Genomic DNA, 18051 nt, shown 5'->3' on the forward strand with positions numbered 1-18051 from the left:
ACCCTTAAATGTAATCAACATGCGCCATCTTTTTTGTCCTTGGATTTGGCTCTTCTGTCTTTACATGTCAAATAGTTAGAAGTGTTCTGTCATCACGGCACAGATGCACTCAGACGTATGTGAAACATCCCTTGAGCATCTGAGTGAAGCTCCATTTTTTGAATGATCTCAGCATTGTCTCAGTTCCGTGGTTATGGTTCCCAAAGCAACGCTGTCACCCACAGCTTCTCACACATGGCTGTCAGACCAATACAACCTGGATCACTTTGACACACTAGCCAAGAATTTGGTATATCCTCTCTCCTTTTTAGTTTTAATGATGCTTCTTTCCCTCAGCTAGAAAGCTTATTTGGAGTTACTAGAGATTTTTTTTTAACACTTCAGTCAAGTCCTTACAGTTCACACAAGTTTTTTAGGACTGTAAACATCTCTTCCAGCCAAAGTTAGGAAAGTCTCGGTTGTTTTGCAGATTTCTTCAGTGAGACTGGCGTAAAGACACAATGTCAGCCTTTGTACGTACGCTTTGGAGCATTACCCTTCAAGAGTGGAAACTGACTGTTTGTCAGTAAATGGCTATTTTTACCTTCCATATGTATTTGTTTTTGTTCACTACATTTAAAGGAAGTGCTCCTCTTCTAACTCTCACCTCCCAGAAGGTACTAGAAAGGGAGTCTCAAAAACTCAAATGTGCTCACACATGCAGAGGCTCCCAAAGGTCCAAAAAAAGCAGTTTGGTGCATGCTTCCTACTGAAGATCTAGTGAGAGTTGAGCACCTATACCCCATTTGTATTTCTGGAAAAAATCCCCTTATATGCCCAACTGTGAGATTTTGACCTGAGACTTGGGTCCGATTTCCCTTTGGCAAAGAAAATGACTGTCAACCTTCCTTAAACGGGTAACTGCAGAGTCTCTGTATGTACCAAACTCTTTGCAGAAGCAAAGATGCTGTGTGCGATCTGCATCATTTCCTCCCACATCCCACCCCAAAAGGTCTCATGGCAAAAAAGTGCTTGCAAGGCCTGCAAGGATAATTGGGGGGGGGGGGGTTCCAAATGAGTCTGAGGCTACTCTCATTTGTGATGCTTAGGAAACAGGATGCTGGCTTCAGGTTGCCTCTTGCATGTGCCATTGACTTTGTGGAGATTTCTCAAGCCACTGGCAGAGCCTCCAAAATGTCAGGCAGCTTAATTATCTAGACAAGCAGGGTTCCTTTTTTGGTCATGATGCAGATGTGAAAAGTGCCTTGGAAACCATTGCACAAGCTTGGTTTGTGGAGTGATAGATTAGAGGAAGAAAAGAAATGGATTTTGTCCAGCTTAGCTTTAAAGAAGAGAGCTGAGGAGACCATCACTGTTTTAGTTAATTTAGAGCCAGATATCAAGAAGAAATTCTATCAGGGTTATATGTGAGGTAGGATGAAGAGAATAGTTTGCTAAACACAGGTTAGCAAAGAAGGGCCAGATTCTTGAATTTTCATTTTTAGATACATAGGCTGACATGAGACTGTCCAAGTGGCCAGGGGCAACAGCCTGGGCAGGCTTCACTAGCACGAGCCACAGAGTCTGCCCCTCCCCACCCCCCTCCATCCACCACTATGTGGAAACTGCCCCGTCACACTGCATATGTGCTCCCCCGGTACACCATATATACATGAGGCCCCTCCCTGCCAGCTCCCCAGCTGTGGTCTCCCCCAACAGCAGGGGCTGCACCATGCCACCTCACCCCTGGGGTGGGTGCAGGAAGTAAAAGCTGGAGTGGTTTGTAACTGAGATCCCAGCTAATGCTGCATGTGAGGTGATGGGGGAGTGGCAGTCAGGTGGAAGTCTGGAGGCTGCCTATTAAAAGTTTTCAGCCCAAGAGCTGCCAGTTGGATAGCCCTGAGCTAACAACCAAAGGACCGCTTCTCTCCTAACCCTGCCATGCAGACTGGGAAGGTTTCTGTGGTGGTGATCAGAAAAAGTCTATTCTTTCTCCTTGTTCTGGCAGATGCTTGGGATCTGACATCAATAGGTGCCTTCCCTTATCAATGTTATATACAGAAATGACTGTTGGGTATTGATAAGTAGGGTTCCTTTCTAGATTCAGAAAGGGAAGAATTGATGAAACTTAATTTTTATCCATTTAACAGGTTGCAAATCAGTGTACATGGTTAGAAAAACATATTGAGTAGGTGTATCTCCTTTCTACATTAAGTTTTACAAAATTTTAGTTCATGTAGTAAAACTGTTTGGCTAATGAGGATTAATGCATGTGTTTTGGGATGATTTCCAAACTATAAAGGCAAGTATAGCCACCATCTCCACCATGTGCTGGAAGAGAAGGGGACGTAGCCCTCCAGGGAGTAGATTCTCCTTCTTGGGCTTTACAGGGATTACCTACATGTCAGGATGGAGCTCCAGGGCCAGTGGTTCCACTAATAAGCTATCTATACGCCCCAGCTGTACAGAGACTGGGCAATATGGGCAAAAGGCCATGTTCAATCTCAGCAAACTCGCAACTTTTTTTCCTCCTCTCTTCTTCCACTAAAACATGGGATATCCTCAGCTGCCAATTCAGTTAGGCTGAGTGCTGCACAGGCCATTTGCTTTGAAATGAGCATGTGTTGAACAACCACCTGGGTTTTTCTCTCATAAATTACCTGCAATTTAAATGTAATTTGCTCTAATTTCTAGAGCGGCATCTCCTGTATGGACGTCCAGCAGTGCTTTATCGTACAAAGTATAATATCTTACATCACCATGACTTTGAAAGTGGCTACAGTGAAACATTTCTGATGCCTCTTTGGACTTCATACACTATTTCAAAGCAGGTCAGTTTACCCTTCACTTCTGAAAATGACACGCAGGATCCCGGGTGGAATTTCTTTGTGTTATTGCCATGGGTAATGCTGAGTTTCATTAGAAAGAGCCGCTCCCATCTTCCAGGAAATATGGGGTTTTAAAGCTCAAAGATTCTATGCGGTGTTTTCTTTTTCTTTTCTTTTCTTTTTATTAAAATTTTTTGCATCTCTTCTTAATGGGTAGGGATTTGTTTTCCCTTAATGAAATGTCTGGCATAATCAGCTACCGCAGGTTGTTTCCAGCAGTGATTTCTGTTACTGTTAGTAAAAGGGAGCTCTCTGACAGTTTCAAGGGCAGACCCAAGTAGTAGAGAGTTATGAGATGTAAAGATGTGGTGGGTATAGTTTATTCAACCAAGTGTCTTCCAACACACCTGTTGAATATTTGGAATTGCTGTGCTTTAAATAAAATGATCTTCTCTGATGTCAAGACTAAGCAAGTCATAGTCTTGTTAGTAACTTCTTTTTGTGAGGTAATATTAATGAATGCTTCTATGTGTGTTTTCAATGTAGGCGGAGGTTTCTGGTATCCCTGAACATTTAGCCAACTGTGTGAGGCCTGATCTGCGCATTTCACCAGGAAACAGTCAGAGCTGCACAGCCTACAGAGCAGATAAACAATTGTCATATGGATTCCTTTTCCCTCCTCGTAAGTTTAGCAGGGATACCTGTTTAATGCATAGTTTGTTGCATCCTGTACGCAGTTACTTTTTTATGCTAAGAGGTTTTTTTTCAGCTTTTCTTTTTATGTGTTAAAGAAAACCTTAGCTAGGAAAAACTAGGCACACATGTGTAGGAGCTGAGGTTTTTAACGCCACTTTGAAAAGAATGTTTGACAGCAAAAGTAAGTTTGTTTTGGCTTGTGGTAAGACTGGAGTATCCCTAAAAAGCACCAGCTAAATGCAACTCCAAGTTTTAACTTTACATGATTTAACTACTGCATGCATCTCTGCATCTCAAATATGTTCAGTAATTTAACTAGCAATTCAGAAAATCATATCTAATTTATTGTAAAGACTGTTCAAGAGGCAACTCAGCCAGTTTAGGATTCCCAACATGGGAAGAAGATACTAGGTCTGTGCAAAAAGCTTTGGGTGCTGATTTGATTCAGAGGAGATTCGGCCTTCCAGCCTCCTCCCCCCCACCCAACCCTTGGCTAACTGACCCGGTCACAGCTCCTGGTTCTTTAAAAAAATAAAAAATAAAATAAAGCCCTGCACTCACCAGCTGCTACAGCAGCCTCAGAGCTTCTGGAGGCTCATGGCAGAGCTTCCCACACAGTGGGGGGGCGGGGGCAGCAGGGATCGCCCCTCCTGGCAGGAGCTAGTGAGTGCGGGGCTTTTCTTTTTTTTAAAGAGTTGGGACGCTGCGGCCAGGCTGGTCAGCCATGGGGGAGGCTGGGAGAGTGGGTGGGGGATAGGGGCTCATGGCAGAACCCCCCCATGCAACATGGGAAAGAATGAGACAGCGGGGATTGTCCCCCTAACTGTCAGCAGCCAGTGAGTGCAGGGCTTTTTTCTTAAAAGAGCCGAGACACTGAGGCCAGGTGGGGCAGCCATTGAGGGGGCTGGGAGAGTGGGCGAGGGATGGAGGCTTGTTTGATTTGTAGATTCAGCAGAATCAATTTGGCACAGCAATTCAAATCATTGAATCAATTTGGCACAGCGATTTGATTAGCTGAACCGATTCGGCACAGTGATGCAAATGGCTGAATTAAATCACTGTCAGCTGAATTGGCCGAATCTGAATCCAAAGCGAATACTTGCCGCTTCGCACTGGCCTAGAACATACTGCTAGTAGAGGGCTCTTTCATCTGGTTCAGAAAAACTTGGAAGGATTCCAGTGGCTGGAATTTGAAGGTAGGCCAATTAAAATAGAAAATAAGACTCAAACTTTAACTAGCCATTGAAACATCACTTGGAATCATTAATGTAAGTATGGGTTTCCTTCTAAGAAGTGTAGTTGAAACAGAAGTAATCAAGCTAGATGCAGAGATGATATGCTAGATTTCTATGGCCAGGTTATTTATAAAATTAGATTATTACAGTGGTCCAAACAGTCATAAAGACACAATTTCACTCGTGAGGTACTTTGCTTTCCTTTCTTTTGTTCTTTTGCCAAAGAAAGTGTGTGTGTGTTACAACTTGTTAGAAGTTGGGAGATCATTTAGAAATTGAGATGCTGATCTCCCTTGGATTTGCAAACCTACTGTTTTTAAATATATGAAGTTGCAGCATAGCTATCACACCTGTTAGAATGTGCACAAATAGCTAAAACCCTGAATGCTTCATTAGATATTGAAAGACTTAAAGACAAAAGCCCTATTATTCCAGTCCAGCTGCCATGGTAAAGATATATAAAACTGTTTATTATATGATGCCAAAATTTGGATTTCCATTTAAAATGCAATCTTCCTTTTGATTACTGTCTGCCACATTCTTATTTAATTCAGCATATGTTTCCTTAAATCTCAGAGGCTTACCTTTAAAAGCTGTCTTGTTTATATTCTTTGTTTTATAATTTTCAGAATTAAGTTCCTCTGCAGAAGCTAAATATGATGCCTTTCTAATAACAAACATCATCCCAATGTATCCTGCCTTCAAAAGTAAGTACTACACCTGTAGTGGTACAGTTGGTTACACACATCCTTCACTAATTGGTATGGATATCTTCTACAAATATGGCTCATATACTGTAAAGTGAACAAATTTAGCCATTTTTAGTGGATAATTTTCAGTTGGCCTCAGCCAACGGGTAATGCCTGTGGATCTATGTAGATTTAAAGGTGGACTAAACAGGTTTATCACCGATTAATCTAACCAAAAGGAAAAGAAACAATTTGAGTAAAAATAAGATGAGACCTAAATCAAATTAAAATCCATGAGGCTTGAAAAATGTTCCATGACTTTTCTTTGTTTGTGCACCCCTTTGCTTTCTAGCTTTGGCAGGAGATACAAAAACCATCAGACTATTCTGGTGGCATTTCTGGCTTGGCTAGAATTGGGATGCCTTGGAAAAGTCTCAACAGCTGGCTCTTATAAGATTTCCAACTTAAATTCTAGACCAGAGAGGTTTGGATGAGCTTCAAAAGTCCTGGAGGATTTTTCAAACCAAACAAGGGGCATTAGCAAGCCTGTGGGTAGAAACAAGTGGTAATGTCTATAGGATTTTTAGCAAAGGTAGGAAAAGGACAATTATTTGACCCCCCCATAGCACAAAATCATTACTGATAACACATCCTAAAATCATGATTTATCAAAGTGGAATTTCCAGGAACATCAACGCAGGAAAAAGCAATCATATTGTGGTAGCATCCCTCTTTATTGGACGTTGAAGGATCCCCTAGCAGTAAGTGGGTGGGTCAAGGCTGTGGTACGAGTGAAACAGAGACACTTGCAGCCATCCTATGTGTGCTGTAATCTGTTTCTCCTCCAGGGCTGTCCCATTTTTATAACTATTCCCCTCATACAGCCCTCTGCTGGGTCTAGAGAATCAAGGGTCCATGATCACTCCACAACAGTCAATTATATTAATGATGATTCCTGTAGTACTAAAACTGGGATACCCCACAGAGAGATTACAACAAGTCTCTGTCTAGAAGGCTTCAAAGCCTACATTGAGGGAAATGGGAGAATATATGAATGGGCAGGATAAAGGCCAAACAGTCACATGACTGAGAGGCTGTGGTTATGTTACCTGTTCATTCCTTTCTTTCCCTTTTTTAATATAATTGAGTGTGTTCTGTGTTATAAATCAAGGTGTTTAAAAACTGAGAAAGAAAGAATATTGATAATTCTGTTCTGTAGTAGCTTAAACCACATCCTTCAAAAAGAAACTGCTTTATCATGAAGTGTTTTAATGCAACTCAGTCATTTCAGAATTCATCTAAAATTAGACAAATATGTATCTTAGAATTTAACTGAAAGTAATGTGCCTTTTGGGCTTTGCTGGACTTCCCTTTAATCATAGTACTCTTGAGACTTCCTGACCTTTTCAGAGCAGGAGGAAAAAAATATTGATCACTGTGCCCTGCTACTAAAAGTACAAAGGGAATGCTTACAAAGAGCCAAAGACATCAAAAGTGCATGTGAACCCTTGGTTTTATAGCTAGTGGCAGAACAGCAGGCTCTCTGTATACTGTCTACTGCAATACCAGCCTTAGAATGGTACTGTGTGCTTCTTTTTATCACTGTTCAGGAAAAAAAATCGAGAGAGAGCAATGTAGTAGGCAATAAATCTATAATTACGTTTCTGATTGCTGCAGCTGTAATATGCCTGGCAGCCCTATGGATGTTATCTTTGCCTGAAAAGCATATATAAAAACCAATATTTAAACTTTTTTTTCTCATTTGCTCATTGAAGATAATCTTGTGTCTTTGTGCAGAGGTCTGGAATTATTTTCAAAGAGTTTTGGTGAAGAGATATGCAACTGAACGAAATGGTGTCAATGTGATAAGTGGGCCAATCTTTGATTATGACTATGACGGTTTACATGACATCCCAGAAAAAATAAAGCAGTAAGAGTTCTGTATTTTAAATGTATTGAGTGTTCTCAATGTAATGACTAAAATATTGGTTTCTAATCTACAATAGCTGGTATTTAGAGATGAGATACAAATTACCTTGGGGAAAGGCAAGAACTAAGGTTCCTTAAAGCAATAAAGCTAAAGATGGATGTGCTTGAAAGTCTGTGTTTTCTGATTCTGACATATCTTGACAAAAGGTTGCTCTTCAGCAAAATTGTCCTTTTGGGTGGGATGGCGGTAGGTGGAAACAAGGAACTGCACACCCCCAGAGAATTCCCTTCTTCCTAGAGTAGCAAGTTTGACTTCTGCTTCAGAAAACCTACCTTCTAACTACTGTTATCATGTTTTCACATTGTGGAGTAAATACCTCTTTTAATAGGTGGCAGTGTGATCCCAAAGACAAAATACTAGGTCTTTTCATAACTTTGACACTCCTTATCAATAATTTTGACACTCCTGAACTAAAGAAACCTTTTTAGAATAGAATATGTCCACGCCACCAGGGGCAGATCCAGGATTTTGTTAAGGGGGGGGGAGTATGGAAACAGCGACCGGTTCTGCATGTGGGGGTAGTTGTACCCCCACTCCCAGCTTTTCCCACACCACTGGGGTGAGCAAAGGCCACCCCATGAGAACAGCCAGTGAGGACTTAAAGTCCCTCAATTGTTTCTCCCCCATCCGCTCCCCTCCATGCCCAGTGGCAGGTCTCCTTGCTTCCCCTCCTGTTCTCATCTTCCCTATCTGCGGCTGCCACTGTTCCTGTGTTTCCAGCCTGACCTGGGGGCAAGGAGCGGGGGATTCCAGAGCTACTCCTGTCCTGCTCCATTTGGGATGCATAGGGACTTGGGCTCAGCTGGGACAGTAGTGGGGACAGGTGAGTTCTCTCTCTGGACTTGCTCCCAGGCTGGCAAGGAACACCTGGAGGGCCAGTCAGTGAGGAGAAACACATTTGCTGCCACAACTGCTAAGCTGGACTCCTAGCAGAGTCTGGCTGCAGCAAGGTAGAAGCCAGGGACAACAGTGATGGTGGGGGGGGAGAGGAAGTGCCACTGAGCATGGAGGGGAGGGAAGGGGGTAATTCCTATTGGGGACTTTAAAAAAAAAAGCAAAAAAAAAAAAAAAAAAAAAAGCTCTGACTGCTTTCCTCCCACAGTAGTGACTGCAGTTGTGGTGTGTCCACACCACTGCACTTACTCTGGATTCACCCCTGCACACCACTGATTTGCCATGCCTCAGGCATCAATGTCCTTGGACATGCCATGCCTTCCTTCCCTGCTCAGCTTGGGAAGCTGCAGCTTAACTGCTTGCAGTTCAGGAGATGGCGCATATGGAACAGCAGAGTGTGTATAAGGACACTGCTCTGTGACCTGCTAAGTTTGCACTGTGGGCATGCCCTTAAAATCTGTGTATCTGCTATATTTGAGGCTTTTTCACTATCCAGTAACTGTTACAGTGCTAGTTCATTTTGTGACTGTGCGATAAAACCTGCTGACACTTAGCTGTGATCTGATTTTTACTCACCATAGTAAGGGAGAAGGAAGAAAAAAATATGGTTGTAGATCATTGAGGTAGATTTTGGGGTGCAGGGACTATTCCAGACCCCTGCTTAAGCTTGCAGAGCCTAAAGTTTGGGTTGTCTGTCTTAGAGAGAAGCTATAGTTAAATCACATACAATCAGATTTATACAGAAATTAATGGATGAAATAGTATGCCCTGTGTTATAAAGGAGCTGAGCCACATGAAGGAATAGCTACTGTAGGCCAGTGTCCAAAGTCCTAGTTCCTGGATTCATGCAATCTCTTTACAATCTCAGTTTTCATTTTAAGAAAAGAAGCTTCTCAGGCTGGGAAGAAAGCTGCAAACAGCCAGAAACAATAGCCCCAAGAGTAAGAAGGGCAAAGGAAAAACCTCTTAGGGAAGGAAGAGTTATCAACAACCCCAGTAGTGGACTCTATAGGTTCTTTCTGGCATTAAACATCAGTGAATAATCTCTGCCCAGGGGATCACAGCTGTAATGAGGTTATTCTGGTAACAAGGAATGACCAGAGTGCAAAGAGGCACTTTGGCTACTTTCACCATGTCAGAATGGAAAGATTCATGATCATAGGTCTGCTGTGCTAGCTTTATTCTGCCTGAAGCTTTCTCAGAGGGCAGATGAATATTCAGGTCAAGCCAGTTCTCTCAGAAAGAGAAAGACTAAATAATATGAGTTCTTATACTTGAAGAATGAGTCTCTTTGCACATATCCTAGTCTTTGGTAATCACAGTAATAGAGATGTTGTAAAAAAAATTGGTAGACAACAATTATCAATTCATTTTAGGATTAATTCTAGAATGCTGCAACCTTGTATCTTGGTAGCTGTGATTGTCTAGGGAATATGTGAGAAACAGCATTCATTAAGTAATGTGTTTATTAGACCTGCTATAGTGGATAAAATATCATAGGTCCAATAAGAGATATAATTAAGCAACACCTGCCTCTTGCACTTGCTGATAGTAATACAGAAATTGCAGGATTATAGTGTACTATCCACTTGCAGTTTACTCACATCCTAATAATGAGTTAGACCTCTCTGCAGAGGTGGAGATGAGCTTTTTGGCAAAATTAAATAGAAACTGTTTTGCATGGCCTATTTTGGCTGTCTAGTAGACTCTCTAAATATTTTGTTTTTGTTTTCCCCTAGGTTTGTGGAAGGCACTTCAATACCGGTTCCAACTCACTACTACAGTATCATAACTAGTTGCTTAGATTTCACTCAACCTGCTGATAAGTGCGATGGACCACTCTCTGTTCTTTCTTACATATTTCCCCACCGTCACGATAATGATGAGAGCTGTAATGTAAGTTCAACTAAGCTCTGCTTTTTAATAATTGCTTTATGCAGCTAGTAGCTGTGGGCCTAGTAAAATCCCATGCAGTAATAATTGTTTAAAATGTTAATCCCTTTTGAGCAGCAAACCTAAAATGTCCTGCCACAAGGTCAGTCGACCGATGGCATAGCCGGGAGTATAACTGAGCAGTCCTGATTCCATTTCTAACATCCTGCTCTAAGATGTTTTTGCTGCCATGGGACATGGTTTGGCACAAGGCTGTTGAGCTTGGTAGTGGCCAGTGGGCTGCACCCCCTGTGGGCTGCAACAGCAAGGGCTGCTTGCCATGGGGCCACACTAATGCAGTCCATGGGGCAACTAGGCCACACTAACGCAGTTCTTGGGACAACCAGGCCACGCTAAGACAGTTTATGGGGAAACCAGGTGCTCCCTGCTGCACTGAGCATATGGCACTCTCTACCTCCTGCTGCACCAGCTATGTGGGCACTTCCTATCCCCCTGCTGCACTGGGCACATGAGTGCTTCCTAGATGTGCAGCCTATATGTTTTCATGGTGTCCAGTTTCCTTGTGAAGCTACAACTGGATCTTCACTTTTTCCTAGTGTCTACCTGCCATGACATTCCAGGAACAGTGGACAGTATTGTTACAATTAAAATGCAGAAACATGCAAAGCAAAACAAAACAAAACAAAATGTAAAGCATCCGGCTAGTATTAAAAATGAATCACTAAAGCCTGTTGATGACAGCATGCCAAATGCTTGCTGTTGTTTCCAAAATGCATCTCGATAAGAGGTTGGAGCTGATTCTGTTTACTTAGGATAGCAGAGACAAACAAATGCTCTTTCCATTATTGCATTCACTTCCAGTGAAAAGCTTCTTCTGCTCTTAGATCAAAGCAAGACACTCTGCTATGTCAGAAGCTCAGTAAAGTATGGTGGATCCGGGAGCAGGTCCAGGACACTGAAAAGGAAGGGTGCAATACTGGTGGAGAGCTTCATGCACCTATATCCAGACTGGGGCCCCTGGCAGTGAAAAGGAGTGGGACTGCACCACTGCACCCTGCCCCTGGATCCTGACCTGAATGGATCCAGTCCACTTAGAACTTCTATAGTTTAACACATATCTGTTATACATGAGACCAACACAGAGAGTTAATGCAGTCTCCTGTGCACCCATAACCATGGGCACTGAATTCAGCAGACATTGCAAGTATCATATATAGGCAGCTATTTTTAGACTTGTCCTTCTGCCTGAAGTTAGTCTTTCCTTCCACAGCTGTTTGGACTCCTGCTCACAGACTACTCACTGTAGGTTGTCAGGAATCTGCTTCCTGAATACACACATCAACATTATAGGTTTTATATTGGCACAAAAAACTTGGGCTCCCATTTGAGCTGCAGATGGAAATAATGTTTCCAAATCTATCTACAATACACCTGGGACACTATCCATGTTCTCATCCATCACATATCTTTCTCATTCAGGGCCTTCCTTTTAAAATTTACCTCTTTGAGAAGCCCTCTCCATTAGTAATCTCCATGCCCTCACTTTTGAACTGATTAAGTTTCATCTTATTTGGACTGTAAACTTCTGGGGCAGGGAATGTGTCTGATCAGGATGACAAAAATTGTACAAAGTATTCCTGATGAGCTCTCGTGTCTTCTACACTGGCACTGATACATCAGTTTCTACTGGAAAAAACCTTGTCTGATGCATCATAGGATTGCATTTGTATTTTTTTACAGCTACAAGATATTAATGGCCCATATCATCCTGTGTTGGAGTAATGCACCCCAGCCCTTTCCCTCCTCTGGGATTTGCAACTAATGAGCTTTAGCTACCAGAACAAATGCTTACTCTCTGTACTACTTTGTTCTTCCTACTGCTGAACTCCATCTTCTATTATTTCATCCCTCAGGGTCATTCAGCTCCTCCTTTTTTGTATTGGTAGTATCTGCTAATTGCATGTCATCAGCAAGTTTCACCAGCCTTGTCTCACAGGGTCATTAGTCAAAATATTAATAAAGTTTGTTAAGATGGGGTTGAGTACATATCCATGAACCTGGAATTTCCTCTTTCAAGACAACTCATGGCCTCCCCTTTATTTTATCCCTAGCTTATCTCCCAACCATACCATAACATCTTCTCTAGCTCAGTTAATGAGTTCCCACATGGTACTTTATCAAATACTTTACTGAAATCCATTAAATACACTGCATTTCTTTTGTCTAGAAAATTGGTATTTCATATCCAGGAAATCAAGATTAGTCTGGTATGATCTTTTTTGGGTAAACACCTGTTATATTTTACACAATTTAGAATGTATTGCCATACCTTTAATTATTCCTTCCTTTAAAATGTACTCTTACGGCTGTTGCTGTTGTAGTCAAACTACTGGGTCTAAATCGCTTTCTTTGTTTCCCACCCTTTAGAAGGCCTATAGCCAATGAAGGTTCCTCTTTATATCCTGCAAATAAGGCTAGCTGTGTGCTGCCTCTGTTGTTTTAAATGATAAACACATTATTAATATCTTGTTAAACACACTCAGCTGTTCACATCTCATTACAGAGCAACCCATTAAATAGCAGTTAGATAGCTGCTGCAGTTGCTCTTTATTGCATGCAAGCAGCTGTTTGATTGAAATTTCCAGGGTGTTTACTAGCGTACAACCCCTGCTTTGCTCCACCATGAGCAGCACAGGACTCCTGTGGTCATGGGGAGGGCTCAGAGCATCTTCTCCTGCCAGCCAAGAGGGATAACAAAGGTTGAGTGGACACTGAACCTTCCACTGAATTTAATTTCTATACAGCACAAATTGGGAACAAGCAGCTGAAATGAAGGTGGTTAAACTGCATATACATAAACTGCATAGGCCATCTAGCTCTGCACTGACATTGGGCATATAGCATTAACTCAATATGGCCGCTATGAACAACAAGGTCCCACACTCCGTGTTGCCTAGCAAAAATCCTTACTGCTGGACCTTCAGCTTCATGCCCAGTTGTTTCAGGTAGGTATCTGTACTAGTCTGAAGTCAGGCAGCCAGGAGGGCACGGTGACAGAAGTCTAGACTGGAACAGTACAGCACATTGATTTTTTTCCAGGGACTCAAATTTGGCTTTGTGCAAAACTTGGACTAGACCTCAGTTACCAGCCCTGTGACTTACATTTTAGAGATAACAGCACATTTGAAAGTTCCTCCAGGGGGCTAGAATTTATATCGCATATTCGAAGGAGATTTTTGTTTGGGCTCTAAATTGGATTTCAATTGAGCTTAGACATTAGAAAAACACAGTGGTGTTTTAACTTTGCTGTAGTCAGTTTGTTGGGCCTATTCGCACCATAACAAGTTGTTCTCCAGGCTTGAGAACTGAACTTGAAGCCAGAAATTTTGTACTCTTGTATTTGCCAAGCAGAGCTCCTGGAGCTCTGCAACATTAGGTTAAAGGGGCTGCCCTTTCAATTTGTCTCTAATCTTACTTTGTCCCACAGCCTTCTGTTTTCATATTGACATGATTCTGGAGTTGGAAAACATGGCATATCAAAATAGGCAAGCGCCAGGTCACAGAAATGTACTTTAGAACTGCACTCTGTAATCTCCTCGGTGCTTCGTGCCCACGTTGTGTAAACGATCACCCCCCTCGCTTCCGGGCTGTCACAGCATGACCCACAAGCCTCACCTGTGGGGTGTCTGTTTCTGGTAGGGCCAAGCTCTGTTTCCTGGCATGGGTTTAACTTTGTTCAGGAGTGTTATCAAGTTCATAAGGAAGATGTGAGACTCAGGAACACATCTAGAAACTAGGCACTTTGTCCTTTTTATTTTTATTATGCAATGGGTCTGAATCCTTTAGCCATAGAGTTGGTCTGTTCTTCACAAGATTCAAATTTATGCCTGAATTGTCATCAGTAGCAGAAAAATGAATCTTGGAACCATGGTTATGTGCTGCATTTTTGGGGGATGAAACAATTCAGTGGAGTGCAGGTCCTTCATTTTTTATGATTTTGCATTCATGGGCAAATATCCTATGAATGTGTTTGTTTTGTTAGACAATGCATCGTATTCTTACTCTGGGTATTTCAGTAATGATGTTTTACAGCTAATTGATGGAAAACAAAGGCCTCATTCCTGCTCTGTGATCTGTGTGATGGACTGCAGCACTCCTCTGGTTCCCAGTACAGAACCAGGGTCTTAAGTTGACTTCAAGAAGACTTTAAGCATTCCTCCTTCCCCAAATTTTGTGCAAGACTGGGGAAAGATCGGGGAGTAAGGCTCTTGTATTTCTGGATACAGAGAAGAGTTTGTGTTTAGCTTACTGAGGGCAAGCCTAGGCTTCAGGGATAATGCCTTTCATTCTGAAGGCACTGAGGTTTACAGTCCTGATCTCTTATGGAAGCTGATTCCACAGTTGTACACCTTTCTGAGAGAGCTCTATCCCTACCATTTTCTTGAACTTGACACAGTCCATTGGAACAACTGAATTGTTTGTCTTGGTTATATGGAAGGCCACTCACCCGACTGTATAAATTCAGGCAAATACTGGTAAACTGAAATCAAGCCTAGATTGATTATAAGAATGATGCTTCAATGCTTCTGAGTTTTCCTACAGTCAGATATTGATATTTTATCTCAAGGTGCCATGTTCAGTTTAGCTGGCAAGCGTATAAAGCATTTTTGTTAGGAAAGATTTTGTGGTTTGAAGATGGCTCTGAGGGGCTATCACTTACCTTAAAGTGAGGTTTACAGGAGATTAAAAGAGTATTGTGGCATTACCTGTTCAGGTAAGGAGGTGCTGATCATGTCAGAAGTCTGGTTAGCTAATATTTAGAATTTGAGCTCAAAGCTCAATCAGGACAAGAGTTTATTAACAAACTAAAGTGAGTTGCTTTCTTGAATTTTTGATACAAAATGGCAAAAGTCAAAATTGAATCAAAGGACTAGAAGGGACCTGGAAGAGCATCAAATCTGGTCCCCTGCAATGGGCAGGAGGTTATTGGGCTCAGACAAGCTAAACAAGGTGCTTGTCCAGCCTCCTCTTGAACACCTCCAAGGATGATGACTGCACCACCTCTGCTGGGAGTCTGTTCCAGATTCTAGTTACCCTTATGGAAAAGAAGTTTTTCCTTACATCCAGCCTTAATTTTTCCTTGATTAGCTTGTGCCCATTGGTCCTCATCCTCCCAAGGGGTGCTTTCCTGAAAACTTGCTCCCCTAAATCTTGGTGCTCACCCCTGACATACTTGTAGGCAGCTATCAAGTCACCTCTCCATCTTCTCTTACTCAGACTGAACAGACCCACTTCCCAGAGTTTCTCCTCATAGGACCTATCCTCCAGGCCTCTGATCATATGGGTGGCTCTTCTCTATACCCCCTCATGAGCTATTGAATCATTTTTCAAGAATACCCAAGGTTCGAAATACAAGGGGGGGAGAGCTCGGGGAGGCTTAACTCCCCCCCACAGAGGCTCATCTACAAAAGGCGTTTTGTAAATTCCCTTTGAGGATTAGAACTGAGAGATTGGAGAGAGAGGGGTTGTGTTGTGAGAAATGTGCACCACACATTTTTGGGTAATTGGGTATTTATGTCTTTGATAGATATTAAGTGTGTGTTCCTTCTGGTACAGTTGTTTGCTTTATCCTATGTATTTTCCATAAGGGCATTCAGTCAACCTCCTCAGCCAGTGGATGAGATATACTTCATTTCTGGAGGTGCAGGTATAAGATCCAGGAATTGTGATTAGTTCTGTTGTGAGGTGCAGTTATTGTGGGAGTGGTGGAGATGTTAGCAGGTTTTTACATTCTTTGTCCCAGCATGATCTGGATCCATTCGGTATGCTGTAGGCCATAGGAAATTTGCTGCTGGTGTTGAGGTTGGTGAGTCTCAGTGCCTGTTTAAAGGCTGGGATGGGTAGTTCTGGAAGGATCTCTTTCAGAAATAGGTCATCTTCTAGCATGAATTGCAGCTGTTTGAAGATTTTCTTTATAGGTTCCAGGGAAGGATGGTATGCCATAAATAATGGTGTGTGATTTGTGAGGATTTTCTTTTTGTACTGCAGCGATTCTTCATGTGGTATCCAGATGCCTCTTCCAAAAGTGTGATCTATCTCTCTGGAGGAGTGTCCTTGTTGAGTGAAAGCCCTGTTGAGATTTGTGAGGTGATGATCATTTCCATTGTTTCCATTTCAGAGTTCAGAGGACGAATCCAAGTGGGTTGAAGATCTCCTTAAGATGCACACTGCACGAGTGCGTGACATTGAACAGCTCACAAGCTTGGACTTCTTCCGAAAGACCAGTCGAAGCTACACAGAAATTCTCTCCCTAAAGACATACCTGCATACGTTTGAAAGTGAAATTTAACTCTCTAACCGTACTCAGTACATCCCTTTATCAACTGGTGTATATTTTTATATTGTTTTTATATTTATTAATTTGAAACCAAGACCTTAAAAATATTAGTATTTTACTCCTATATCAAATCTTAAATATTAAGCTCTTGTGTCAGTTGTTTTGTTTCTCTAATGTTTAATGTAGGTATGTTTTTTGGTTTCTTAGCAGTGTTTGTAATACTGCAGCTTAAGTTGTTAGAGCTTTTGAGTGGTGCTGCAGGATTGATATTTGCATTGAGGAAACATTAGTTTTTCAGTGCTTTGTTGCCACATTTGTAGTCCTGTGTTGTGTATCAAAATACTGAACATGTAAAATTACACTCATTTACTGTTAACTATGTGACAGACATATTTAAACCCTATAGACAAATAGAATTTTAAATATAATAAACCACACATTCAGGTTTTTTTTCTTAATGTCTGTCTTTTGCTTCCCTTTTGCAGACTGTATTAACATTTCAGGGATATAACCATGTCCTACTCATGACCTGAAGCCAATTTCTTATGCCTGCAAGTGTAGTTCTGCTATAGGAAGTTACTGTGAATTGTAGACCCAGACATCCTTCCTAATACGTTAAGTATGCAGGACATGATATGGATGCACGTGGCAGTAAATACTGGCTAGAAATCATGTTATTGGGGGGGTGGGAAAGTGACATTAGACTTCCACAACCAAGCAGCTCAACCATGTATGGGCACTCTCTGGCCATTCACTGCACATCAAAACGCAAGGAAAGGGAAGCTGGGGAAGGTCCTGGTAGTTAATCTATATAACATCATCTCACTTCCCTAAAGACCAGTAAAGGTTAAAGGTGATTCTGTCGGTACTGATTCCAGTAGAAGCTTGTTCACTCATTTGCTCCCCACTTCATGCACTGATGGGAGGTGGGACAAGCATGTCACTGAAGGAAGCCCATTTTGAAGAGAATCAGCAGTTAGCATGAGGGGTAGAGAGAAGCTCTGGTGCCCCATTTCTTTACACAGATGGCCCAAATTGATTTGCCCATAGAGCAAGTTAAACATGTTTTTTAAGGTAGACTGTTTCCCTCAATCCTTTATACATCTGTCTTCGTGTGTGCTGCAAAGGGAAAACATGATTTGAATTGGTGGACAAATGGTTTGGGTTGAGGTGGATGCCTGTACAAAATTGTCTGTTCAAATCTGCAGAACAAAACCAAACTTGACTCCTTTCTAGAAATGTTCACCTTGCTATGTAAGTGCAGGGAAAGCTAGTAGACAGATATTAATCATAAATCGATGAATAGCTTCCTGGGTAAAAACCAAAAGTTTTCAGTGCTTTTGAGTTATCCTGCAGCCAGCTATTGAAATTCTGCATAAAGATGCTGTGTGCAGTTTATTTGACAAGTGTATGAAACAGTATTTCATAGGAATGATGTTGGGTGAAATTCTAATAACCAAAAAGAAATAAGTGTCCGGGATTTGTTTAAGAAACATTTTATTCTCGCAAC

General features: G+C 41.8%; 1 protein-coding gene across 3 annotated transcripts in view; it reads left to right on the forward strand.

The window, feature by feature from the left end:
* ENPP2 (ectonucleotide pyrophosphatase/phosphodiesterase 2) overlaps nucleotides 1–16999 on the forward strand; it is a 119307-nt gene extending 102308 nt beyond the window's left edge. For all 3 annotated transcript variants that reach the window (XM_014603864.3, XM_014603865.3, XM_006263351.3), the window contains 6 exons: nucleotides 2674–2810; nucleotides 3354–3489; nucleotides 5368–5445; nucleotides 7225–7357; nucleotides 10051–10207; nucleotides 16383–16999. In XM_014603864.3, coding sequence (XP_014459350.1) covers nucleotides 2674–2810; nucleotides 3354–3489; nucleotides 5368–5445; nucleotides 7225–7357; nucleotides 10051–10207; nucleotides 16383–16553 — 812 coding nt within the window. In that variant the 3' untranslated portion in view covers nucleotides 16554–16999. The remainder of the gene's footprint in view (nucleotides 1–2673; nucleotides 2811–3353; nucleotides 3490–5367; nucleotides 5446–7224; nucleotides 7358–10050; nucleotides 10208–16382) is intronic.
* Nucleotides 17000–18051: the final 1052 nt, after the last annotated feature.

The sequence above is a fragment of the Alligator mississippiensis genome, chromosome 3 (genome assembly GCF_030867095.1).
Source record: "Alligator mississippiensis isolate rAllMis1 chromosome 3, rAllMis1, whole genome shotgun sequence".
NCBI lineage: Eukaryota > Metazoa > Chordata > Crocodylia > Alligatoridae > Alligator > Alligator mississippiensis.